Raw genomic sequence first — 25,354 nt, 5'->3', positions numbered from 1 at the left:
TCCAGGGAATTGATTCTTGACAACTGGCTTACTTTTCTGGCAAAAAGTCAGTCTCAGCAGCCTTACGTAACCTTTCCACACCGTTGTTACAACAATCGGAATACTGTGTATGAAGTTTTATTCACCTGGCGAGCTTTCGCACGTGAAATAGAGGTAAGCGAGATTTCAGTACCTCTGTACGAAAGGTAGCAGCCATGTTCAACGTTCCATATGGCTTGGTAGGTACCTACCTAGTACTGACCGAATTTGGTCCTCTGAGTGCACATTGTACCTAGGTAGATTGTATGTGAACATATCCAAAGTATAAAGCATTGCAATTCGATACGCAATCAAGCGGCGACCAGAAAAACAGCGACCGCAACATAAGTATATACACACACAAAAAAATCAATAAGTGCACACCCTTACCGAATTAACTGCAGCTCTTGTGTTATGTATAGTTTCAGCCTTTTGTGTTCAAAACTGTTCGATTCCCTCAACAGTTTAGCGTACAAGTGTCCACATATAACCAAACAATGTCATAGATAGGGCGCCGCATAGGTCCACGGGGCCGTACAATCCTTATTGACACGGGTCCCTTGTAGAGGTTATATTTATTATCAAGAGGGTCAGTAAAGCTGCAATAGCTAGGTCAGAGGAAGGCTACGCCCCAGCCTTTGGTTCAAAATCCAGAATCAATCCGTAGCCCAACCCGATCGGCCACAGCCGACCAAGTCAAACCTCGAAGATTCAGGCCACAAAGTATGGCCGATACGTGCGCAAAACGGCCCGAACAACAAGGTTCAAGCACAACGCAACTGTTACGCTTCAAGCCCCGCGACTTATAGTTCAATGACTCAACCAGACCAGATAAGCCTGATCCTTCCATCAGGTTATAAAAGGCAGCGACAATCCCTGAAAATGGATTGCGCACACAACGCTTTCAAAAGACCGCACAACAAGACAACGCACCGCAATAGCCGCAACCCGATCGCAACAGCAAGATGGCTGAACGAACAACCAAATCCACAATCAACAAGATTGCAGACCTGCGATCGAAAGCTCCAAAGAAGGAAAGACCGAAGCTAGGCGAAGCAAAGCACAAGCTGAACCAGCTGAAGGGCACCAAGAACCCCAAGCTACCTAGCTTATAATAACAAATTATTATAACTATTCATGTGTTGCTCCATTCAGTGTGCTTACTTAGCACCAGTTTACCTAACGCGTCTCCAGTACTCGTGTATAGAGGACTACGGGCTTCATGCCTTTTCGTGAGTTGATGAGTTATCGCCCAATACTAGCCTTCCACTAAGGTACTCCAAAACGAGTGAGGCATTCTCTTGGACGTGTTGAAACGTTACTTGGGCATCTGTTAACTTGGGAAGTACAATCATGGAAAAGATATTACGACTAAGTACTGTAGTTCTATTTGGCATTACAAGAGCCACTCAAGATACAACGGTGCTAGACAATGAGGGCACTGAAGGATAGAAGGTTGATGATCCGAATGCAGCGCCAGTGAGCAATCTGGTATTAGGTCCAAGGGGCTGCTTAACTTGATTCAGCAAATAGCATATCCCCGAATGCTTCCTAAATCTAAAAGCATACTTAATAAATAGTTTATATATACATACTAATTGAAGTTATATAATTACGAAATGTTACAGATCTTGGTGTGGGATATCGGGCTATCTCTAGTAAATTCTCGTTTGCATTAGAGTGTCTGGCAATAATGCAGCAAACCAAGCTGCAAAGGTAGCAGTGGGCTATAGCAACCAAATAAATTTCTTCATCACTAACTAAACATATCGCAGTTTCCTAACTTATGCAGTTATATCAGCGTCACACCTCCAACCCTATTTCCACCTCAATCCTGTTCACGCAGCAATCACCTACGGGATGAATCAAATGCCATTTGGCATTGGGATACTAGACGGCAAAACTGTCGGTATTAAATGAGCAAGAACCAAGCGGTGTCTTATCGTCTCCAATACACAACATTTCGACCAGTCATAGTTGATAACGAAAGACAAAGGAGTCACTACAGTATTCCACCGTCCAAGGGGTGCCTATGCATGAGCCTTTGAGTGTAGCAATATAATTCACCTCTCTGGGTTATTCACGCAGCTGATTACTAGAGTAATCCTTGGCCGGCCACATAATGAATCAAGAAGTAGGAACGACAGCTATGTACAATGTCGGGTATAGCTGTATACATCACATTCAGTCGCAGCATATCCATGGCCAATATATGTCTTGAAGCTGTTAAACCTTACCAGTAATGCTACCGTCAATTATCTCATACGGAAGGAAGAGGGCTGATTAAACAACATATTCGTTATAAATGGATTATGTTATTAAATAAGATGTGATCAGAAGCCGCAAGCTACATACGCAATAGCAAGACTCCCGCAGCTAGTCACGTTCAGCCGGTTGAGTATCACTATTTTTGTTCCTAGTTATGGAAGCGGATGACGGGTCTCTTCCCTTAGTCTGTACTGCTTTCCTTCGGACGTTAATGTCCCAGCTAAGTAGAGTCATCTTCCATTTCCCCCAGCCGACTTCAAAGTTAAATTGGCTTGAAAAGCCACCTCTTTGTGTCTCGGGCTCGGCATCAGAGTCTTTAACGATGTCCCACTCCTGTCCGTCGGTCTTGTTATCCTGGCTACTCGAGGTTTCGGGACTCGTGAGGACTTTTTCGTCTTCGAGCGATTCAGGATTATTTCTTTTCTTTTTAAGCTGTTTGATCTGCTTAATATCTATCAGGTTATTAGTAAACCTTATAATCAACAGGGAAGCGGGCCATACCTGAGGGACGCCATGTGCCGCCTTGTTGTGCCATATTTGAAAGTGACTCTCAGCTTTTAAAACGCATTAATAGAATTTGTTCCAGTGGCGATTTTGGGACCAAAGTCGATGGTGGTTAACGAAAATGGTCAGAGAAAAGAGGGAGAGTGGAAGCAAGAATGAGCAAGGAGGCTGAGCAATAGCGGGGTTCGGGGAATCGGGATAAGGGAGGCTGCCTAATTAACCATAATGTACGGAGTACTTGTAGTTCCCTCATCAAGACACTGGTTTATCAAGTATCTAGTGATTCATTTGGGCTGCAAGAGGCATGTTGGTTGCAAGACAAGGCGGTCATATATTCTTCGCCAATCAAATTTACACGTTTTGCTCATTAGATGAGATTGGGTAGCAAGGGTAGAACGTGTAAGGGCATTAGTGTAGCATTGCGGCCAGATCTTTTTCTACCACCGTCTATCTAGAGATGATAAAGAGAATTGCCCTAGAAATGACTTTTTCAGCACACATAAGAGGTATGAATGGCTCCCTATAATAGGACCAACAAGCACTCTCTCTGGTTAGGTCGGCTGCCTAAACCGCTATTTGAAGAATATGCGGGCTGCTTCTGACAGATCCTTACCATCACATTGGCGAGTAAACCCCCCCCCCCCCCCCATTCAAACGTGTTGATTTTCGTAATATCAACAACGGCCAGAGGAATAATTTTGTCTATTAATATTCAACCTTCCTACAAAACACTCTACATCAATATGACCAAGTAGGAGCGTCAACTGGCCTCTTCGTTCCTATCATTCACTAATTTTTCAACGAAACAAGACTAGCCTAGTAGGGGTCAGTTAAGATGAAGATATGTCCAAGAAGCTTGTCACATTTAGAAGAACCCTCTCTGATGTTCTTCAAGTTCCAGTTTGCTATCACCACTCTTCTCGGCGCCTTGCCGCTTTTTACCCAAGCTTTAGCTCGCTCCGAACTTATAAAGACTTGTATCTGGCTGGACTAACTTTTGACCTCTACAAACGAGGTGAAGTTGGCTTCTAAATAAACGACAAGCCGATGAAATGTCGCTGCCAGTGGTTTACAGCAACGGCAAGGATAATCAGTATGATGAGGCCCGCATTGAATCTACAGGCAAGAAGTTCGCTTTCTATCTCAGATTGTCCAACTTTAGTGGTAAACTTTGCGGCGACATCATGTCGGCGCCAATATCGGAGTTGCTAAATGCGACTTCAGCTTCAGGTATGAGGGCTCAACCTGTGGCGGTGGCGAGAACGGCCACACGACGGTTTATGTCCCAAAGATACAAATGGAGTCAAGTTGTCCGACAATGTTCAAATTGTTTCTGTCACCTGCTCTAACTGATTATCAGGGTGACGAAGATTCCGATGGCTGTGTTTCACAAGACTCCCACTGAACCGGGGATACAGCATTGGCATTATGGCACATGCCGAGGATCCTGCGAATAAGATACCTCTACGATAATTCAGTTTGTGGAATTTCTTCATGATTCGGGGTAAAAGTCTTCAGGAACTTATTTTCAGTTGTCGTTCTCTACTTTTTTTTTTTTCATACAGTTTTAAACGGATTCACATATTATGGTCTTATCTCGCTTGCTCTGAGGTTTTAAATAGCAGCTCGAGATTTAAGGAAGAAGAAATGGCGGGCTGAATCTCAGCCCTGCTTCCCCATTATCCCAGATCGACATTGACTGACCGTTGCTGGTCACTACATGCATATCACGGTCTAAGAGCTTGCTACATCTAAGAAATAAAATCGCTCTCTTCGCCAGTGCTACCCATCACGGAAAGCGCCATATCGGGGACAACAGGAGGACGGTGTACTTGTGTAAAGGACTAAGAGGTATTATGTGGTTGAATGTAGAAAAGGATGATTAAGCAGGAGCTCGTGTTGGAGTGGCGGACGGCGGCCCGAAGCCACAATTGTAGAGAACGTGTCTGATATAGGTGAAAAGATGTTAGCGCCGTAATCACGGCGCTCGTTGTCCGTATTGTGGAATGAGATAGTCTAGCTGTTACGCTCCATTATAAAGTTGCGGCGAGAGTTAACACACAATTTGTGTGCGTAGCTCTGATCCACGATGGGCGTTGTAAGTAGGATGAATTGTCAAAGGGGAATGATAGGGATCGGCGTGATGTACGAACCAGCTGCTCACTAGCTCTTTACAAAGAAAAAAGTGAGTTGGCATTATTTAAACCATTTTGGGAGTTTAAATTACTATTGCATGGAGCGATTGGGACACGGATGTGACAAGCAGCGCATGACTGCCTTGATCCGCTTTCCAAAGTAGTGTTATGAACTTATCAGGCATCACTAACTTCATATCAGGTAGTATAATTGTTCTTTACAAAGCTATTTATACCCTGTAACTATTGAAGTCGTTTTAAATGACGTCAAGAATCCCCTGAAGCTATGGTATTGCGGGAGCCCGGTTGAACGTACTCTACAACCAATTGTATCTCACTGCCACTCAACATACACCACGTACCCCTATTCAACATTCACCTCGCCCTTCATCAATAGCCTTGCAGTGCTATATAGAGTTGTGCTCAAGACATCTTCCCCTGATATATCAACACCAACGTCTATCATCCCACTAGGATGCTGTATTGTCACCCTCCCATCTCGACTCATATTCCTTGCTAGCCCATAAGCTAGTGTACCTTCTATTCGACAGGCAACACCAAGGTTTAGAGCTAGAGTGAGAGGTATGGCCTTGTGAGCTTGTCCCATGGATAAGGTTAAGGATTTAATATTGGCCCCTTTAGATGCTTCTTCATCCGTAGGCTTGAACAATATCACAACTTTGGGCACACTTCCAGTGTTTGGATCCATACCCATCAATCTTGCAGCTTCCCGACGAACAGCTTCTAACAAAGCCATTGTATCCTTCTGATGGTCTAGCTCAGCAGGTGTAATATCTGGTGCGATTTCGAGATCGCTGCTGTCCACGTATACTCCCGGATTTGCCACGTCTATCAGCGAAGCCGTTATTTTCCTTCCGTTCTTGTCTTTAACATTCATGGATGTTATGCCCTGACCGGTGGGTAACACTTTTCCAGTCTGTGTTCCACCAGGCGATTGGAAAGAGAGCAGGATTTCTGATGCCGTACCAGGAACCCCATCCATTCGACAAGTTCCATGGGGAATAAATTTCGGAACATCTCCATTTACGGGAAATGAAGCAATAATGTGTTTTTTGGTATTGGTATTGTAGATGCGTACGCTTGCGTGTTTCATCGCAGAAGCCAACGTGACATTGGAGGAGCCGACAAGTCCCTCGTCCAGGGCAAATGGTCCAATGGCAGCAGTCATATTGCCGCAGTTACTAGCAAAATCCAGTGATCCATCATCAATGACGACTTGAACGAATTCAAAATCAACATCGGCGTCATCTCGTGTAGACGGTGAGACAACGCACACTTTGGAAAGGGATGAAACACCGCCTCCCATGCCATTTAGCTGCCTGCCGTACGGATCGGGAGAGCCCAGGGCTGCTGCAAACAGAGGCTGCCATTTTGACCGGTCCGTGGGAAGATCGGATTTATGGAAAATGAGGGCGTTGCATACGCCACCGCGCCAGAACGAGGAGCGAATGGTCGACATGCTGACGTTGAGCAAACGCATATGAAAGGAACGTGAACTTAGTTTTTAGAGATCTAACACCACGATGCTCGTTTTAAAGAGATTACTACTTTATTTGATCTGCGTCCGAATACAGCGTCGTATCGTCGTCCGCCGCTAGACTACGCCCATCGTCTCCAGTTATGACATCTCCGCGCTGCGAAGCAAGCTATGTCCATTTGCGTCAAATCTCCAATCTAGTATCCAGCCACAAGCTTGGCATAACCAACTTTCGAAAACTGTTCATCGTCCCCGGGATATTCCTTCGAACATACATAGTATTCTTTGCCACTGAAGCACTTAGAATATCGCCATGTTGCGGACGCCGTCCCGAAGCTCGCAGCACAATGGCTCGGCACCGTGTCCGCCACTTTTACCCAGCCCAGTCAGTAATGGCTCGGAGCCAATGCCGCCCCGATCGACGTTCAGCTCTACTACGTATTCTTTACACCTGTATGGCCACTAGCTTCTGACCATTGGATCAGCTAAGGGCCCACGTATTGATAGCGGTCAATAATCCGGACGAAGATAGACGCCCTTGAAATCTGGAGAACACCACGACTCCCCATGGGGTTTACGGATCCATCGGAAACATGACTACCTTGACCACATCCTCATGCGGCTACAGCGAGGATACAAGGTGAGAGGCGGACGACGCAAAATTGGGTATAAAACAAACTTGTGCGTCAGCACTCTCTTTCAATTGACTTTCCACCAAGATCGTAGCCTTATGCTGGATATCTAGCTACTCGTGCTCTCAGCACCTTAATCACCAGATATCTGGAATCGCAGCGTTATGACTTTGAAAGCCACAGAACCGTCCGGAACTTCTGTGCCAGCCATGGAGGCACTAGAAAAAAATGACCTGTTCGAAAAAGAACGTCCCTCCATTGAACAAGCGGAAAATTATCAGGTTTCGTTCACCCCTGAAGAGCAGAAACGAATCCTGAGAAAGGTGGACTGGCGCCTGGTTCCGCTCTTGTCTTTTCTATATCTCGTGTCTTTTATTGACCGAGGGAACTGTAACTCTACCACAATATTACTGCTTCTGCATTTACGTCGCTTTGCTAACGGTAAGAAGTGGGCAATGCCAAAGTTGCTGGACTAGGGAAAGATCTCCATCTCTCGGGAACACAGTACAACATAGCTGTCACGTTATTTTTTATCCCCTATTCATTACTGGAAGTTCCGAGCAATGTCATCCTCAAGCTTACCAGACCATCCATTTGGATCTCGTTGATGATGTTTTCTTGGGGACTAGTTATGTATGCCTTATTCAATCCACTCTTCTTTGACGGTAGCTAATGCAAGATAACCATAACAGTACTTTGACAGGAATTGTTCAAAACTTTTCTGGACTTTTGGCTATTCGTATTTTTCTCGGTGTTGCAGAAGTAAGTTTAATAAAAAGATACTCTTCAGTTGCCAATAACATGTATTAATGCGTTCTTGAATAGGCTGGGTTCTTTCCCGCAGGTAAGTTAGACGACTTCGCCATCGGGTATATATCGTCTCTAAATCTCTGTAGCAACCTATCTCCTTACTGTCTGGTACACGCGTTACGAAGTCCAATCTCGAATGGTATTCTTCTACGCTGCAGTATCATTGGCCGGAGCATTTTCAGGTCTACTCGCATTTGGAATCCAAAAGATGGATGGAGTCGCAGGATTGCAAGGCTGGAGATGGTCAGTTCAATGCTCTATATGAATATTAACTCTTTAGCGACATATTACTAAAAGTCAGCGTATAGGATCTTCATCTTGGAAGGCATTTTTACCGTTTTCCTTTCATTTTTCATCTGGTCTCTGCTCCCCGACAGCCCTAACACGGCGCCTTTTCTAACTACTGAAGAACGGGAGTTCATCGTCTTGAGGCTAGAACAGGACACAGGTTCCGGCCGAGGCAGGGTCACAAATAATGATAAAGTAAACAAACGACAAGTTATTGCTGGTCTCACAGACTGGAAAGTGTGGGCAGCTGTGGTGAGTTCTTTTCTATTTGCTTAAGTATATATGTTCTCCACATTGACGTTTTCGAAGTTCATGTATTGGGCTACTAGTATCTCCTCCTACGGCTTCACCTATACAGTTCCTACAGTAATTCTCGAACTGGGATACACCGCTGCAGATGCCGTAAGTTGCTGGCATGTGAGTAAATCGGTAGATTTGGTTACTGATTCCTGATATAGCAACTCCTTACAGTTCCAATCTATGTCGTTGCCATGATCTTCACCGTCATCAACGCCATGGTTTCGGATCACTACCGGCAGAGAACTCCATTCATACTTTTGGGAGTTTCGGTAGGAATAGCCGGGTTCACGGCTCTATTAGCAATTCCTCACCCGCAGCTCCCAGGATTGACATACGGCATGCTGTTTCTCGCGACATCCGGAATTTATATGTCGCTGGTCCCTACTCTATGCTTTGTCGGTAAGATAACTCTCCAGGCAGTTGGCAAGGGGGAAAGGCTATAGCTCTCATACTAATCCTTCTTTGGTACCATTCAGCAAACAATCTCGCACCTTCCTCCAAAAGAGCTGTCGGCATGGCCCATCTCATCTGTATGGGAAATCTTGGTGGCATTGCAGGCTCTAATATCTTTCTCGCACAAGAAGCGCCTCACTATTGGACAGGTTATGGCTTCATCTTGGGAATCGACTGTATGGCGTTTGTCACATGCTTAATCCTTCGCTACGCGTTGAAGAGAATCAATGCACAGCGCGATCAAATGACGGAAGAAGATATCAGGGAGAAGTACGGTGATGTTGATTTATTGGAGCTGGGAGATCGCAGCCCATACTTTAGATATACTTTGTAATCTTGTGACAAACTTGAGTCTATAGGTGAGTATTGGGCGTACTTCCTAAGGGATGCACTTAGTACAGGAACCTATCTGCTTCGCTTTGCAAGGGTTAATAAGTTACAGATGGCAAATGTAATAAGACATCACAGGGTGAATAGATAAGTCTAAACCAGGTATTGAGAATGACCAGATTGCAACATACCTCATTGCCCTCGGGAATGCAGTTCATCATAGATAATCATAAACCTATGGCTTAATTTATTATTATAGCAATTATTAAGTCACAGTGGAAGCTTAGAACTTCAAAGTTTGTGTTGTCGCGAGTGCTCGTTTTTATGGTAGCTTACCTATGTTAGCATTTAGGTTGGGGTTTATAATAGCGCCCGCAAATATAGACACCAGACTCTCGCACACCGGGCCCTTCTGAAAGTGAAAGGGCTGTCGAAGCGCGGATTGTCATTTTTTACTATCTATACTCTCTATCTTTACATCAGGAGTCAATAGCTTGTCTCTAATTTGATCGCCATTAAGCAAATCGTTATCCCTTGCTCTGCTCAATGCCCCGTTCCAACTCAGCTCAATACCGCTTTGAATATGCCTTTTAGCAATTCTCTCCGCCGCCAGGGCTGGGTCCACGTCCACGAACCATGTTTCATCAACCAGCTCCCTTATTTTATTCCATGGCTCCTCATCCAGCAGCAGATAATTACCTTCGAGAAGTACAAACTGAATCTCTTGGCCCAAAGTGATGCCCCCTTGAACAGGATCTTTGATTGCGTGGTCAAAACTAGGCGCTATTATAGTCTTCTTATGCGCCCCAAATCTTGATTCTGACAGTTCTTCCACGAGCCGCACTACACCAGCTGCGTCAAATGTCCACGGGGCACCTCGGCGAGCGTAAGCTTCAGCCCTATTGGGCATTGTGTCGAGGGTAGCGCGTGAGAGGTGGAAACCATCCATTGGCAGCACCACTGCAATGGGCAGTGAGCCCGGTCTGTTGAGACGCGAAACAACTTCTGCTGCGATTGTGGACTTTCCAGACCCGGGAGGGCCAGCTAGAGCCACGATGACTCGATTTTGATCACCATGGCCTTTTCTAAGGTACAACGCACGGGTGGTGAGAAACGAGTAAATCGACTCCATGTTTCAAATATGGATAAGAAGTCGCCCAGCATTTATGGCATTGTATTGCTCTTTAAATCATCGACTTTGGTCCTTCTCGGACTAGTATCGTCCGATTGATGCTGCGACGAGTACAGGTATGGGGATTATGAGAATAGCCGAACTGCAAGAATCTGTAAAACGAAAAGAGTGTAACTTATATCACAGGAATCTATAGCAAATTGAAGGATGTTTATCCAGCGGAATGAGTTTACAATTACCGCTCCTTACCAACGTCCACTTTTTTTACCAATGGTACGAGACACTGCTTTTTTTCTCTGACACTTGGCATTCGGAAAACAATGTCCGCAGCCCGGGCGACACTCTCCGGGCGTTAACCCAGAATAGGGTTAGAGGGTCTATCGGAGTTGAAATGCCCTGGGACTTTGATACCCTGTATCATCTGCTTTTAGTTATGAGACAAGCAGCTACGGACACCAGTCGCCCGTCTGTATAAGGACAATACTAGTGAAATAAAAAATATTTGACGATTAAGCTTCGCTGAGCTGTTATATTAATGAGACATAATCTATGCTGCCCGTATGAAGTCATTTTCACCACATCCCAATGAGACTTAAATAACTCCAGGCAAAAGAGCCCTGCCTCCGACAGCTTCTTCGCTGTAGAAAACGAAGCCAGTTTTCTCTACGTCTGCCTTTATTGTTAAAACTTTGACTGAAGGTGAATAAATACCAACCCAGACGAACTATTTCATTGATTCATGCATATACAGCGCGGTTATACTTACCATCATCTACTAATCCTTGAAGAAATCAGATTCTATACGTTTGATCCAATTTCGAATACAACATGACACAATCAGAGGCTGGCGCAGCAGGCAGGGAGGCCCTAAAAAGTCGCGTTCTACCGCAAATGGCTTTCAACAAATCCGAGGTAACGCCAAAACCATCGCAGAGGATCTCCAATTCTCAATCAGGCGACATGGCAAAGGCCAGATTCCAAGTAGAGGGAAACGCAATGTATCTGAATTCACTCCTAAATTATGGTCAGCGTGAAACTGATGTTGGGGCAGAGTCACGGGCGGAGCAGGCACACTCGGATTAGCTGCAGCGCGGGCACTTTTAGAGCATGGACTGGCGGGCTTGATGATTTTTGATCGGACTCTCGACCAAGCAGAAGCCGAGATTGAGCGATTGAGAGTCGAATATCCATCTGCCAGTATTCTGAGTAAACAAGTCGATATCACCGATGAAGTCGCTGTGAGCGAGGCCGTTGTTCACACCGCAGAGCTTTTGGGATCTGTGGACATCCTTCTATGCTTTGCCGGTGTAGTAGGCTGTGTCCACTCAGTTGAAATGACTGCTACTGAATGGCGCAGGACGCTCGATATCAACACAACCGGGTCATTTTTATGTGCTCAGGCCGTCGCGAAGCAAATAATTTTGCAAGGCACCGGAGGAAGTATTGTTTTTATAGCTTCCATCTCTGGCCACAGAGTCAACTTCCCGCAACCACAAGTTGCTTACAACACCAGCAAGGCAGCTGTTCTAGCTATGAAGAATAGCTTAGCGGCTGAATGGGCTAGATATGGAATAAGAGTGAACTCCATTTCGCCCGGCTATATGGACACCATACTCAACGAAGGAGATGGTATCGCTGATGCTCGAGCTATTGTAAGTCTTCATATACGATGACATGAGATATTTTCCTCTCCCGAAGATTGCGATATTTTGATGTTGCTTTCAACGACTATTCGCCACATCCTTGCTTCCGCCACAATTTGCGAATACTGACCACTGCTATCCGATAATTTAGTGGGCAGACCGAAACCCAATGGGCCGAATGGGCGAGCCGAACGAGCTGACTGGCCTTGTCGTCCTCCTCGCAAGCAACGCAGGCAGTTACATGACAGGTAATGCCGAGCATCTTGGATTTTCTTCATAATTGCTAACACATTATTTAGGGACTGATATTATTTGTGATGGCGGCCAGGTTCTCCTCTGAACGGGTGCAAACACGTGGAATTCTTGACGTGATACAGCATCATTCTCCTCAATTTGTATGGATTACTTGTGTATCTAGTGTGTGGTTACATTCAATATTCTATTTAAGGCAATTGCATCATGCTAGCTTTCGGTATTCCAAAGTTGACTTGTCAGCTGGCCTTTGGAAAAATCCAAGGGGATACTATGTCATTATCCACGTCAAAGAGACCTACTTTCCGTTATTTCTATTACAATTCTTGATAACCCGTATAATTTGTCATCGCTGATCGTTTATGTTGACCTATCAAGATATTGCCGCGAGGCCTTTTATTAGTGTTAATACATCATCTTTGATGACTCAGTTTAAATTGTCAACACGGTGCCAATGAAGAACAGTTTTAAAATATCGGCTGAAAATTGTAGTAATGGTAGGCAAACTAAATGAGATGATCCTAGGCTTCTAAACCATAATCATCTTAATATGGTACACAATGATCTCTTGAACACAAGCCTCAACCGACGGAACGTTGTCTTTAAACCCTTTTGACTCCATCGCAATACGATGTGCTTCCAGATCTAGCCACCCAATCATTGCAACATACAGCTGCTCACTTCCTTCAATCTCCCCCATTTCTCCGGAGATTTCGCTTCTCGCAATATCTTTCATAATACCAGTACACCCCGGAGAATTTTTAATGATGGATGAAAAATTGTCAAATGTCTCGATAAAACTCGAGTTGTAGGAGGAGAATATTGCAATTTCCGTCAGTCCGTCGCGGAAGATTGGCAAACACATCTGTGGAGCGATGGGTACATGTATAGACCGAGGACTGCCTAGGATTATGAGATCGAGGTTCGTGAGAAAGCTTTTAAAGCTTTGGGATTGTTTGAACTTGATGCACTGTTGGGCTGAGATCCAGTCTGCATCAATCATTCGTCAGCAGTATGCCTAGTTTTGTTGTACTGCGGCGGGAGGAGCCTACCAATTAGCAGGTATACTTTGTCTTGGGACTCGATTGTCTGACCCCAATAAGCTGTTCGTACGCCATCTTGTTTCTTTAATGTAGAAAGAGCATCGTCCCACTCGCTATTGGTGAGCAATGATTGGGTTTCCTTGATGACCTTTGGCTGTACATCAAACATGATAATCTCCATGCTTTGGGAAGCCATTGTGGAGGAGTATAATTCCAGACCGGTTATTGTGTTCCAAAGAGGTATCTATTCATCAAATTAGACGATAGTGATATCATGGGGCTTTATTTATGACTATGAATGAATGAATACTATAGAACGTTCTCCATCCTGACCTATACACACCACATGGATCATACCGGACCACAATTCCCGCCGCCGGAATCATAGTCCCGCCTCTGGGTCAAAGGAAGCCAGCACGTGGATTACTGGTTAACACGAAACCCACCGTAAATGCATGGGGCAAAGGATATCGAAATACCTGTTCGTCATAATCCTGGTTTCTCGACTTTACAATGTGGCGTTAGGTGCGAGTGCTGGGACAATAGCTAATGCCCGACTAGAGACCGGTGTATGACTCTCATGTGCGTCAAAAGACAGCCGTTTCATTAGCGAACAAGATCTAATACCACTTTAAAAAGGCAATAGCTTCTTGAATCATTCAATGAATTGTACGGGAATAGACTTGCACAAACCTTTTGGTAAATGTCTAGGCTACATGATGCAACTCCACTTGTGCGGCTGCAGGGAAAGGTCAAGACTTTAGAATTCTGCTGCGTCCGGACCCCGGACCCCGGACCCCGAACAAATTATACTCTGTTTCGCTGAGTTACGTCTCCGGTATTCTTGAGCAGCTCGTTAGACTCCGATGTCGATTCAAAAACCGGCTATCAAATTACTAATTGTTGTTTCAGCCTGAGCTGGTGTTAATCAGCCGATTCCATGTTTAGGCATGTAACAGTCTTCGGCAGTCGAAATCCGCTGAACGTGGAGCCCAACAGCATTGACATAAAGGGAACCAAATGACATTTTGTTGTTGTTATTGACTTATTCTCAATCAGGGACCTGAAATTTTCAACATGTCTGACGGTGGAATTAATGCCGAAGGCAACTTCAGCCATGGAAATGCCATTCCTGGTCCTGGAGCAGAAAGAGTAATGCCTTTATTCTCTCTGAAGGGAAGGACAGCAATTGTGACAGGGGCTGGAGCGGGAATCGGTCTTGCTGTTGCACAGTCATTTGCGGAAGCAGGTGCTAATGTTGCAATATGGTACAATGGCAACAAGAAGGCAGTTGAGCGAGCAGCAGAGATGGAACGCGACTATGGGGTCAAATGTGAGCACTACACCTGATTCTCACACTCCGAGTTTTTTTTAACACCATTTCCAGGCAGAGCTTACAAAGTCAATACCACATCATATGACGAAGTTCAGAAGGCAACGGACGATATTGTAACAGAATTTGGAGGCCGATTGGACATCTTCGTCGCCAACTCAGGCATTCCTTGGACCCAAGGCCCTGCCCTTGAAGGAGATGTCTCCCATTACCATGACGTGGTAAATATTGACCTCGACGGAACTTTCTATTGTGCACGTGCCGCTGGGAAACACTTTCGCCGCCAAGGTCTCGAGGGCACAGATGTAAACGGGAACCCACTTGGTCAAAACTATAGCTGTGGATCTTTCATTGCAACTGCAAGCATCAGTGGCCATATCGTCAACATCCCACAATTGCAAGCTGCTTATAACGCAGCTAAAGCTGGTGTGATTCAGCTTTGCAAATCTCTTGCTGTCGAATGGGTCAAATTTGCGCGAGTCAATTCAGTATCGCCCGGCTACATCGCAACCGAGATATCCAACTTCATTCCCCAGGAGATGAGAGTAATTTGGAAGAACAAAATTCCCATGGGGTGAGTAATACATGACAATTAGTGATGATGCTTCAAATTATACTAATGTTATAATCCAGTCGGGAGGCCCATGCAAATGAACTTAAGGGAGTTTTCTTATTCCTTGCTTCTGACGCCTCGTCATACGTTACTGGTGCCGACCTTGTGGTTGATGGGGGATATACTCTGGTCTAAGTGATTCTAGAAGGAGAAACCTGCAGCCATTATATCTTGAAATAAAACTTCCGTTGTTTATTTGTGACCACATAGTAAGACTTGCATACCTCACGTATTGATGAATCCTGTGTGATTGATACACCGCGAACTACCTTTCCTACCGGCCATTACATCAACAGTAGAAGACAACGTAATACATTTCTAGTTCATAATACAATAACTTACATCAAAATGTTATTCTAGGACAAGATTTGCTTTCTCTAAAGCAAGGACTCCGACTCGAATCCAGACTCTGAGAGAGACCTAATAAAAGTTGAAGCACGATAATTAATTAGTGTAGTGTGACGAACCGGTGCCTATATATTAGTATAGGTTAGCTGTTCCCAAGGGACAAACCTTAGAGTGGTTCTATAGTTTATGTTGGCGGAGCGATCAGGTCGGTAAACGGGCAATCTTATTACTAGATTTAAAGTGAAGTGTCTGATGTTTAATCTAAATGCTATTATATTAATAATAACTAGCTATCTAAGTATTCTAATAAGTAATATAAAGTAAACTTATATATCCAGTTAGCTAGGCTAGATTATTAAAGGATTTAATAATCCTGCCTTAGATTATTAGAATTCCTAATAATCCAGCTTATAGATTATTAGATTATTAAATAATCTAATAATCCGTATTTGATTGGTTAGTCGGTTTAATATTTATCTATAACTGTCTAACCTATAGGCCTATTGTCGTAACTATAAGAGCCAGGTCGTAATATAATATCCCCCTTCTATTAATCTTATCCTTAAGACCTTACTATAAGTAGTATATTCCCCACTTACTTATTGATAAGTGCTCCTTATCCTGTATTTATTATTTTATGCAGTAACTTACTTAACTATAACAGACCGTGTTTTTAAAGCTTTGCATCCTAAAACTCGGAAGCGGAAGAGTTTATTTAAATCTGTCACGACCCGGCTCTTAAGGTCGCGACAATGGGCCAATAGGTTAGTCCGGACCGGATTAACTTTAATCCCCCAACCAATTAGGGAAGGATTGAAATATAACTTCTCGATCTAACAGTAGATTAATAAATCATTCACCGATCTAGGAAAGGATCGATATTCTATACATCGATCTAGTCTAGGTTAACTAGATATATAAGTTTACTTTATATTACTTATTAGAATACTTAGATAGCTAGTTGTTATTACAGCATTTATAATATAATTAGATTAAAACATAGATATTTATTCTTATTTATATTATTAGCTGGTGATAAGATTGCCCGTTACCGACCTAATCGCTCCGCCAATATAAACCATAGAACTACTCTAAGGTTTGTCCCTTAGAAACAGCTAACCTATAGTACCTATAGGACCCGGTTCGTTACATAATAATAACTCTTATTCAGACGGTCACCTTAGACCTACAGGTAATAAAATACTAAGAACTCAGCAGCCTATGAGCTTCAGAGTTCTAGATAATAACACTGATTACGAAAGCGAAGCTTAAAGTAACTACGACAGCGACATCGAGCTTAAAGATACGCCAGCTGAAAATATAGTTAATTAAGCTAACTACGATAAACTGAAGGCCGAGTTTAAAGCTCTTAAGATATAGCTTTAGGACCTCTAAGATAGAAAAAGGGAGAAGGGTGAGGTTATTAAACTAACGAAGCCTGAACCCTTTGATGGAGATCTACGTAAAATGGATAAGTTTTTTTTAGAACTTTTAACCTACTTCGGATACTTTCCCTGCACCCTGAAGGATGACGAAGACAGAGTTATCTTCGCAGGCAGCCGCCTTGCAGGAGACGCTGAAACATGGTTCCGACCTATTATATAGAATTATAAAGAAGGAAAGATTAATTTAAAGAAGCTTAAAACATAAACTAAAGAAATTTACACTAAGTATGCGGAATTTTAGGAGTAATTTAGAAAGTCCTTTAGTACTGTAGATAAATAATAAGAGGCTAAGTAAAAACTTTATTTTATTACCTAAAAAGGACTACTAAGTAAGTATACTTTAACCTTCCTACGTCTATTAATTAAAGTCAACTGGACTAAGGAAATAAAGAAAGAAGTTTACTATAATAGTATAAAACCTAAAGTTAAAGACAAACTCTTTAAAATTAACTATAAGAAAATAACCTTTATTAACTATACCTAAAAAGCTATTAAGATTGATAATTGCAATTAGGAATAACAGAAAGAACAAAAGTAAGAAAAAAATAGAAACTTTTATAATGTTTAACCTAAGCGAACTTAAGGACACCAAGCTAACTAAGGAAAAAAGCAAAATAATTATATTACTTCTTCCAATAATAAATAACCAGGGCCAATAGACCTTAGTACTATTAAGGTATAACGTAAGAATATTAAATACTATAATTATAGGGAAAAGGGATACGTAAAGAAATACTGCCGAGCTCCTAGAAAGAACAGCAATAAGAAATTCACACCCGTCCTAGAGCCTAAGGAAAACTAAACTATTAATACTATAAGACCTTCAGTAGACTATAATATACTATACTTCTTAGTATACTACAATAACAACTACCAGACCTATTGCAGTAATAAATAAAGATCTAGATAGTACTCTAAGGGGCGTATATAAACCTTAAATATACTTAAAGAAATTACCTAAACGTACCTAAAAGAGAATAGGATAGCAGAATAAGATACAGCGTCCCTAATGTAATATAACCTTTACGAAGGATTAACATAAGAAAAAATCGATAACCTTGAAAAACGTATATGCGACTAATGTAGGTTAGTAGAACCTAAAAGTATTTACCACCCCTGTAAAATAACTACAGTGGACTGGGAATGATATAAAGATTAATATAAAATCTAAAGTATTATTAAAGAAAATAAACGCTATAATGAAATTATATAATAAAAAGAACTTAAGGACCAACAGAGACTCTTTAAACAATAGGGATAGATTAAATAGATTAATCTAAGTACCGCCTATAACCGAATCTAATTGCCCGGAAACCAGTTTTAATAATATATTAAGACCAACGTAAGCAAATACCCGGTAGCTAAGTTACTAAAATCAACTATTTACTTTATTAACGATATCTTACTTATAGACTAATATAATAAAGCTAATATTATTAACTGTAAGCTACTACTGTGTAAATAATATATTATAACCAAGCTTAATGAATAGCACGAGGACTACGGAGCCGCCGAATGCGGATAAAAAGAATTCTCGCTCTGCGACAGAGACCGTTGTAGGAAGTACTAATATTAACACTGAGCCCTCGCATGTATTACCTATAACCTGGAACGACAGGGATTTAACCTTATGAAGTACGGTAACAACAATAAATTACAAGGAATTAACTAGAGCAACCTTCGGAAGTATTATAAGCTTACTGCCAGATACGTCCCTCAGCCCGAATGTACCTAGTGCAAACGCTATAATATTTAAAATAAAGAACCAGGATGGATTACCTTAGACCTAGATAACATTAAGATTAACCCCTACGGTAATAATTACTACGACGGTGCCGATAATACAACCTACTATAACTTAAACACCCTTATAGGAGGAAAGAAACTATGAAAATTCTAAGTACCAGGTACCTTAGAAAAACATCTAATTATAGTTTACATAGACTCCGGAGCTACAATAAGTTACATTACGCCTTAACTAGTTAACCGCCTACAGTTAGATAATTGTAAAAAGGAGAAACTATATACCCTTGCAAGCATTAAGAAATAATAATTCACTTACAATAACGGAACTGTCGACCGTAAGATTAATCACCTTATAATCTAGTTTAGTAAAATTAAGGATACGTTTAAATTCAATATTATAAATATCGCAGGATATAATATACTTTTAGGATACGATTGGCTTAAGTTGCGTAACCCTGATATTAATTAAAAGGGAGGCTATGTAATATAGCGATCTTACGCCTAACTAACTAATATTATAGCGAAACTATAACTAGATCAGGAGGATTAATAGAATGCTATAATATCCCCGACGATAGGATTAGTAACCCCTGTATTAAACAAAGAAATACAAAAACATATAGAAAAAGAAAAAGTTATAAAACAAGTATAATTTAAGGAGCTAAGAAAGCTCCTAAAGATAGTTAAATATATTAAGAAACCTAAAAAGAAATAGCTTAGATTTCTAAACTTAATTATATAAAAGGTTAAGAAATTATATTACTAAGACTAACAAACACTGGAATATTTAAAGAATGTACTAACCGACCTCCAGTATATACCAGTCTTTAATAAAGAACTAAACACTAGACTACTAGAATACAGCCAATGGGATTATAAGATTAAACTTATAAATAATAAAGTCCTAATGTTTAATAAGATCTATAACCTAAGTGCTACTAAGCTTAAAATACTTAATAAATAGATTAGGGACTAGCTGAAGAAGAGCTACATTAGACCTTTTAAATCCTTAGCAGGATATCTAGTTATATTTATACCTAAGAAGAATAGTAAACTTCGACTTATTATAGACTACTAATAATTAAATGTAATAACTAAAAAAGATATTATACTACTACTACTGATTTCGGAAATCAGAGACTGGCTTACAGGAGCTAAGATCTTTACTTCGCTAGATCTTAAAGGAGTATATAACCTTATTTAAATTAAGAAAGGTAATAAATAGAAAACTGTCTTTTATATAAAATACGGACTTTACGAATATTAGGTAATGCCTTTTAGACTTACGAACGCCCCAGTATTTTTCTAGAAAATAATTAACTACGTATTATAAGACTATGTAGATTATTTTATTATTATATACCTTAACGATATCCTTATCTACTCTAAGAACTTAGAAGAACATAAGGAATACGTTAAGAAAGTACTATAAATACTTTAAGATAATAAACTCCTGGTGGAACCTGAGAAATATAACTTTTATATACAGAAGGTTATATTTTTAGGATATATTATTACCCCAGGCAGAGTCTAGATAAACCTTAAGAAACTTAAGGTAATTAACGATTGGGAACTGCTACAGAACGCTAAGTAAGTATAAAGCTTTCTAGGACTTACTAATTACTACTGATGCTTTATTAAAGACTTTTTAAAAATCGCTATACTACTTACGAACTTAATAAAGAAAGACGTTAAATTTGAATGGATATAAGACGCTCTAGCAGCCTTTAAACGCCTTAAACGAGCTCTTATAAGTGTACCAGTACTTATAATGTTTGACCTAAATAAACCTATTATAATTAAAACCGATGCCTTGGATTACGTAATTAGGGGAGTACTTAGCTAACTAAACGAAAAAGGGAAACTTAGGCCTATTGCCTACTTCTCTAAGAAACTACATAAACTAGAACTTAGATATTCTATCTATAATAAGGAATTTCTGGCTATATACTAAGCGCTTAGTAAACAGTATTAGAGATACTACTGTAAAGGAAGTTAATTTCTAGTAATAATCCTTACGGATCACTAGAATATCACCTACTTTATAATAATATAAGAACTATCCTATAGATAAGTTAAGTACTATAAGTAACTTTCTAAATTTAAGCTTATTATTAAACACTGCAGCAGATTAAACAACGGACGCGCTAATATACTCAGCAGACGCCTAGACCACTTCTAGGAAATCCCGGAAGTTAAAGCCTAAATACTAAAGAAAAACTAGTATAGAGACTTAATTATCTAATCGATTGACACCTTGTACTAAATTAAGATAGATGACCTGATTATTAATAATATAAAGGAATACGTTAAGAACTAGGAGAATGAATAATACCTAGAAGGTGTTTCTATAGATACTGGATACTTAATACTAGATGGACTTATCTAGGTACCAGAAGACTTGCGAAGTAAAGTAGTGAAATCAGTCTACGTACATAAGCTCAACGGACACCGTGGAATTAGAAAAACCATATAATAAATCGCACGATACTTTAAATTTAAAGGTATTAAGAAATGGGTATAGAAGGTTATGTTAGAATGTATAATATGCGGACGAGCTAAGGTATTACGCTACCTTCCTTATAGAAAACTATAACCTTTACCGGTTTTAGTTAGAAATTAGGAATTAATAACGTTCGACTATATTATAAAGCTTCTACCTTTAAAGGAACCTATAACTGATAATACTTAGGATAGTATCTTTATAGTAGTTAACTAACTTTTAAAAATAGCCTACTTTATCTTAGTAATAGAGAAAAGCTCTGCAGAAGACTTAGCTTATATCTTTTTCTAATATATCTATGTAAACCATAGACTGCTAAATAAGATCATCTCCGACAGAGGATTAACGTTTATATTAAAATTTTAGCAATTACTTATAGTATAAATCGGATTAAAATATAAAGCCAGTATAGCTTACTACCTATAGACGGATGGATAAACGGAATAAATTAACTAAATCATTAAGATATACTTACGATATTACGTTAACTTTAATTAAGACAATTAGGTAGAATACTTACCAACCGCTTAAGCATCCTATAATAGCACGCTAATAGAATCTATAAACTACTTACCGTTTTACATAAACTACGGGTTTAAACTAGATCTACATCGGCCACCTATTAAAGGAGAAAACGCCAGTAAAGCTATTATTATAGCTAATAAACTTAAAGAACTGCATTAAGAATTGCAAGTATAACTTGAATTTATTAAATAATAAATAGCTAAATTCGTAGATATAAGAAGGATTGGAGGATTAACCTTTAAGGAGGGAGATATAGTCTACCTGCTCTAACACTTGCGAAATAATAAGCAGCTAAACATTAAGATAAACAGGCCAAGCGATAAGCTTGATTTTAAGAAACTTAGACCTTATAAAATTACGAAGAAAATCGGACCTGTTAATTACAAAATAGATCTTCTACTCGCCTTAGGAAAACAAGGAAGAACTATGTATTTAAATTTCCATATTTCGCTATTGGAAAAAGTACTAGTAGATAAAGAAATAGGTGAAGTTATATAGGACGAAATTGTTATTTAAAGTAAAGAACTTAAATACGAAGTTAAGAAGCTTAAAATAATAAGATTTAATAAAGATACTTAATAAACTAAATACCTGGTGAAATAGAAAGGCTATAATAAAATAGAAAAATTATAGTAAATTATTAAGGACCTTAAATACTTAAAAGACCTTGTAAATAACTTCTACCGAAGTCTAGGTTTAGTAAAGAAAGGTTAAAAGCGTCTTAATTAATAGCGTTAACTGCGGAACCCGCAGTTATGGGATTAGTCGGATTAGGTAATGATATTGCAGCCTAACGAGCGGCCTCCGCTTCCTTGCGCTTAACCTTATCTAACTCCTTTAAGTTATTAATACCCCGCGCAACTGCATAAGTTATTTTCTCTAGCTACAGACGTTTTTATTTACGAAGACGTTTGATCTTTGTATTAACTATTTTACGCTCTTCTTCGGCCTTTTTAAGAGCATTTTTGTACTAAGTATAAAATAAAGTAATTTTTTAGAGCTAAGCTAACGATAATAGACGCGCGTTATATAAGGATTTATTATCTTTTATATATTTAGTACAGCGAGTAGAATCTTCTTTAGATATTTAATACTCTGAGAAGCTCTGCTTTTTTTTATTAGAATAATATATACAGTCTTTTATTTTAATAGGATAAGATAGGATAATTTCTAAAAGAACGTTGCGATGCTCTGTCTTAGGATAAGATTTTTTATGAATACCTAATATAATAATTAATAAAGATACATAAAGATAAGGGAAAAAACCAGGACATTAATAAGAATAGGGGGAAGTAGCTACTTATACTAAATACAGTAAGGTCTTAAGGATAAGACTAATAGAAGGGGGATATTGTATTATAACCTGGCTCTTAAGGTTGCGATAATGGGCCAATAGGTTAGTCCGGACCGGATTAACTTTAATCCCCTAACTAATTAGGGAAGGATTAAAACACAACTTCTTGATCCAATAGTAGATTAATAAATCATTTACTAATCTAGGAAAGGATTAATATTCTATACATTAATCTAGTCTAGGTTAACTGAATATATAAGTTTACTTTATATTACTCATTAGAATACTTAGATAGCCAGTTATTATTACAGCATTTATAATACAATTAGATTAGAACACAGACATCTATTCTTATTCATATTATTAGCTGGTAATAAGATTGCCCGTTACCGACCTGATCGCTCCGCCAACATAAACCATAAAACCACTCTAAGGTTTGTCCCTTGGAAACAGCTAACCTATAGTACCTATAGGACCCGGTTCGTCACAAAATCCGTTTTTAAAGGTGCTAATAAAATAGACAAGCGTTATTCCTTCTGTATTTTAAAGGGATTTGACAAGTACTTATTATCTTTAGATAATTCTTTATAATATTTAAATTATATATGACTAAATAAATTATACTATAACGTAAGAGGTCTAACTACTGATTAATTAGATTAGGTATCTGCTTAACATTTCCGTTTAAAGGATAAGCTTAAATCTACTGAGGATGCTTTAGCTAAGTTAGCTGCAAAGGTTTCTTAATTGCGAAAACAAAAGAAAATTTAATATAAGTAAATACATTGTACCGTTGCGTAGGGTATTACCAATTTAGATAAGTTAGATAGGGTTAAGCGTAAGGAGGCGGAGGCCGCTTGCCAGGCTGTTATAACGCAGCCGGCAGAGGGTTCTTCCGAGGTTGTCCCCGCTTCTTTAGAACCAGTGGATTATTTAGGGATATTATTAATAGATTCTAAGCTAGCGTAATCCCTAGGCTTTAATAGAGTTTTTCCACCAGCGCTATTAAGTTCTTAAGATACTTAATAGGTTCCTATATTTCTTCTTTTTCTTCCCCCTTTTCCTATTATACCTTATAGCGTTGTTTACCGTCTTCTCCTGTTTTTATTACATTAATATCTTTTACCTTATATTCTTCTTCCTCTCCTTTAATAATAATTTTATCCTAGATAAACCTTCTAGTTTCTTTATTAATTTATACTTTTTCTAGCAGAGAGATGTAAAATATCGGATGTATATGTTTTCTGCGTTTTTCCTATTGTTCTAGAAGTTCAAGTTTATAGTTTACTTCCCTGATTTTTCTTAGAATTTTATAAGGTCTAAGTTTCTTAAAATCAAGTTTATTGCTTAGCCTGTTTATCTTAATGTTTACTTATTTATTTCCTTATATATATTAGTATAACTAGACTATGTCCTCTTCCTAAAGGGTTGGTCCTCTAATCCTGTTTCTGTCTACGTATTTGATTATCCTTTATTAGATGAATTTAAGTTATTATCGTAGTTTGTTATATAATTCGATTATATCTTCTGCTTTAATTATAGCTTTTTTAATATCTTCCCCTTACTTTAGCGGTCGGTAGGCTTCAGGTTTAAATCTATAGTTTAGGAAGAACGGTAATTTTCTAGTTAATTTTAATTCTGTGCTATTATATATAAGTTATACGACGGGAAGTAGTTCTACCTAGTTGTTTTACTTAAAATTAATATAATAGCGTAGATAGGTCTTAATTATTTAGTTAATCCTTTCCGTCTGTCCGTCTGTCTGTAGGTAGTAGGCCGTGCTGGCCTTATAATTTATTCCTAGTCTAGCTATAAGTACTTTCTAGAACTTAGATATAAATATATTTCCTCTGTCGGAGATTATATCTCCTGGCAGTCTATAGTTGCTTATAATATATCTTATTATTATATAAGCTAATTCTTCTATATTACTAGCTTCCTTAAATAGTATAAAGTAGGCTATTTTTATAAGTTTATTAACTACTATAAAGATACTGTCGTAGAGTATCCTTATAACTGGTTCTTTTAAAGAAGGTAGCTTAGTAATTAAGTTAAATAAGATTAATTCCTATAGTCGTTATAGTATAGGTAACGGTTATAGTCGTCTATATAGCTTATGTTTAGAACTTTTAGCTTATCTGTATATTATATATTCTAATATAACCTTTTATACCTATTTCTTAATTCCTTTAAATTTAAAGTATTAAGTAACTTATTAAATGGTTTTTCATATTCTACAGT

The 25,354-nt window shown here is 39.5% G+C and overlaps 8 protein-coding genes across 8 annotated transcripts; 4 read left to right on the top strand and 4 right to left on the bottom strand.

Moving 5' to 3' along the window:
* Positions 1-2,394: 2,394 nt before the first annotated feature.
* M431DRAFT_500626 (hypothetical protein) lies at positions 2,395-2,821 on the bottom strand (the record flags this gene model as incomplete). Its single annotated transcript, XM_024917936.1, has 2 exons — positions 2,395-2,738; positions 2,788-2,821. The coding sequence occupies 2 exons, from the start codon at positions 2,819-2,821 to the stop codon at positions 2,395-2,397; spliced, it is 378 nt and encodes a 125-aa protein (XP_024768639.1).
* Positions 2,822-5,289: 2,468 nt separating this feature from the next.
* M431DRAFT_98485 (hypothetical protein) lies at positions 5,290-6,405 on the bottom strand (the record flags this gene model as incomplete). Its single annotated transcript, XM_024925055.1, has 1 exon — positions 5,290-6,405. The coding sequence occupies one exon, from the start codon at positions 6,403-6,405 to the stop codon at positions 5,290-5,292; it is 1,116 nt and encodes a 371-aa protein (XP_024768638.1).
* Positions 6,406-7,264: 859 nt separating this feature from the next.
* On the top strand, positions 7,265-9,420 carry M431DRAFT_127081 (hypothetical protein; the record flags this gene model as incomplete). The annotated part of the gene is made up of 9 exons (XM_024912313.1): positions 7,265-7,445; positions 7,505-7,688; positions 7,748-7,817; positions 7,881-7,899; positions 7,952-8,108; positions 8,174-8,405; positions 8,463-8,555; positions 8,612-8,852; positions 8,930-9,420. 9 exons carry the CDS (start codon positions 7,265-7,267, stop codon positions 9,238-9,240), a joined length of 1,488 nt encoding a protein of 495 aa, XP_024768637.1. The 3' UTR covers positions 9,241-9,420.
* A 186-nt stretch (positions 9,421-9,606) lies between these two features.
* Positions 9,607-10,554, bottom strand: M431DRAFT_513263 (hypothetical protein). The gene has a single exon (XM_024919984.1). It carries the CDS (start codon positions 10,366-10,368, stop codon positions 9,682-9,684), a length of 687 nt encoding a protein of 228 aa, XP_024768636.1. The 5' UTR covers positions 10,369-10,554; the 3' UTR covers positions 9,607-9,681.
* A 705-nt stretch (positions 10,555-11,259) lies between these two features.
* On the top strand, positions 11,260-12,351 carry M431DRAFT_98518 (hypothetical protein; the record flags this gene model as incomplete). Its single annotated transcript, XM_024925059.1, has 4 exons — positions 11,260-11,366; positions 11,420-12,020; positions 12,163-12,259; positions 12,311-12,351. 4 exons carry the CDS (start codon positions 11,260-11,262, stop codon positions 12,349-12,351), a joined length of 846 nt encoding a protein of 281 aa, XP_024768635.1.
* Positions 12,352-12,792: 441 nt separating this feature from the next.
* On the bottom strand, positions 12,793-13,502 carry M431DRAFT_500621 (hypothetical protein; the record flags this gene model as incomplete). The annotated part of the gene is made up of 2 exons (XM_024917935.1): positions 12,793-13,253; positions 13,316-13,502. The coding sequence occupies 2 exons, from the start codon at positions 13,500-13,502 to the stop codon at positions 12,793-12,795; spliced, it is 648 nt and encodes a 215-aa protein (XP_024768634.1).
* Positions 13,503-14,383: 881 nt separating this feature from the next.
* Positions 14,384-15,387, top strand: M431DRAFT_10374 (hypothetical protein; the record flags this gene model as incomplete). The annotated part of the gene is made up of 3 exons (XM_024911532.1): positions 14,384-14,639; positions 14,694-15,213; positions 15,273-15,387. The coding sequence occupies 3 exons, from the start codon at positions 14,384-14,386 to the stop codon at positions 15,385-15,387; spliced, it is 891 nt and encodes a 296-aa protein (XP_024768633.1).
* Positions 15,388-16,998: 1,611 nt separating this feature from the next.
* M431DRAFT_98728 (hypothetical protein) lies at positions 16,999-17,205 on the top strand (the record flags this gene model as incomplete). The annotated part of the gene is made up of 1 exon (XM_024925079.1): positions 16,999-17,205. A coding segment is annotated over one exon (207 nt), but the record flags the coding sequence as incomplete, so codon positions are not given.
* Between the last annotated feature and the right edge of the window lie 8,149 nt (positions 17,206-25,354).

Source organism: Trichoderma harzianum, assembly GCF_003025095.1.
Source record: "Trichoderma harzianum CBS 226.95 unplaced genomic scaffold M431scaffold_21, whole genome shotgun sequence".
Classification (NCBI taxonomy): domain Eukaryota; kingdom Fungi; phylum Ascomycota; class Sordariomycetes; order Hypocreales; family Hypocreaceae; genus Trichoderma; species Trichoderma harzianum.
This window is presented reverse-complemented; position numbering and strand designations above follow the sequence as displayed.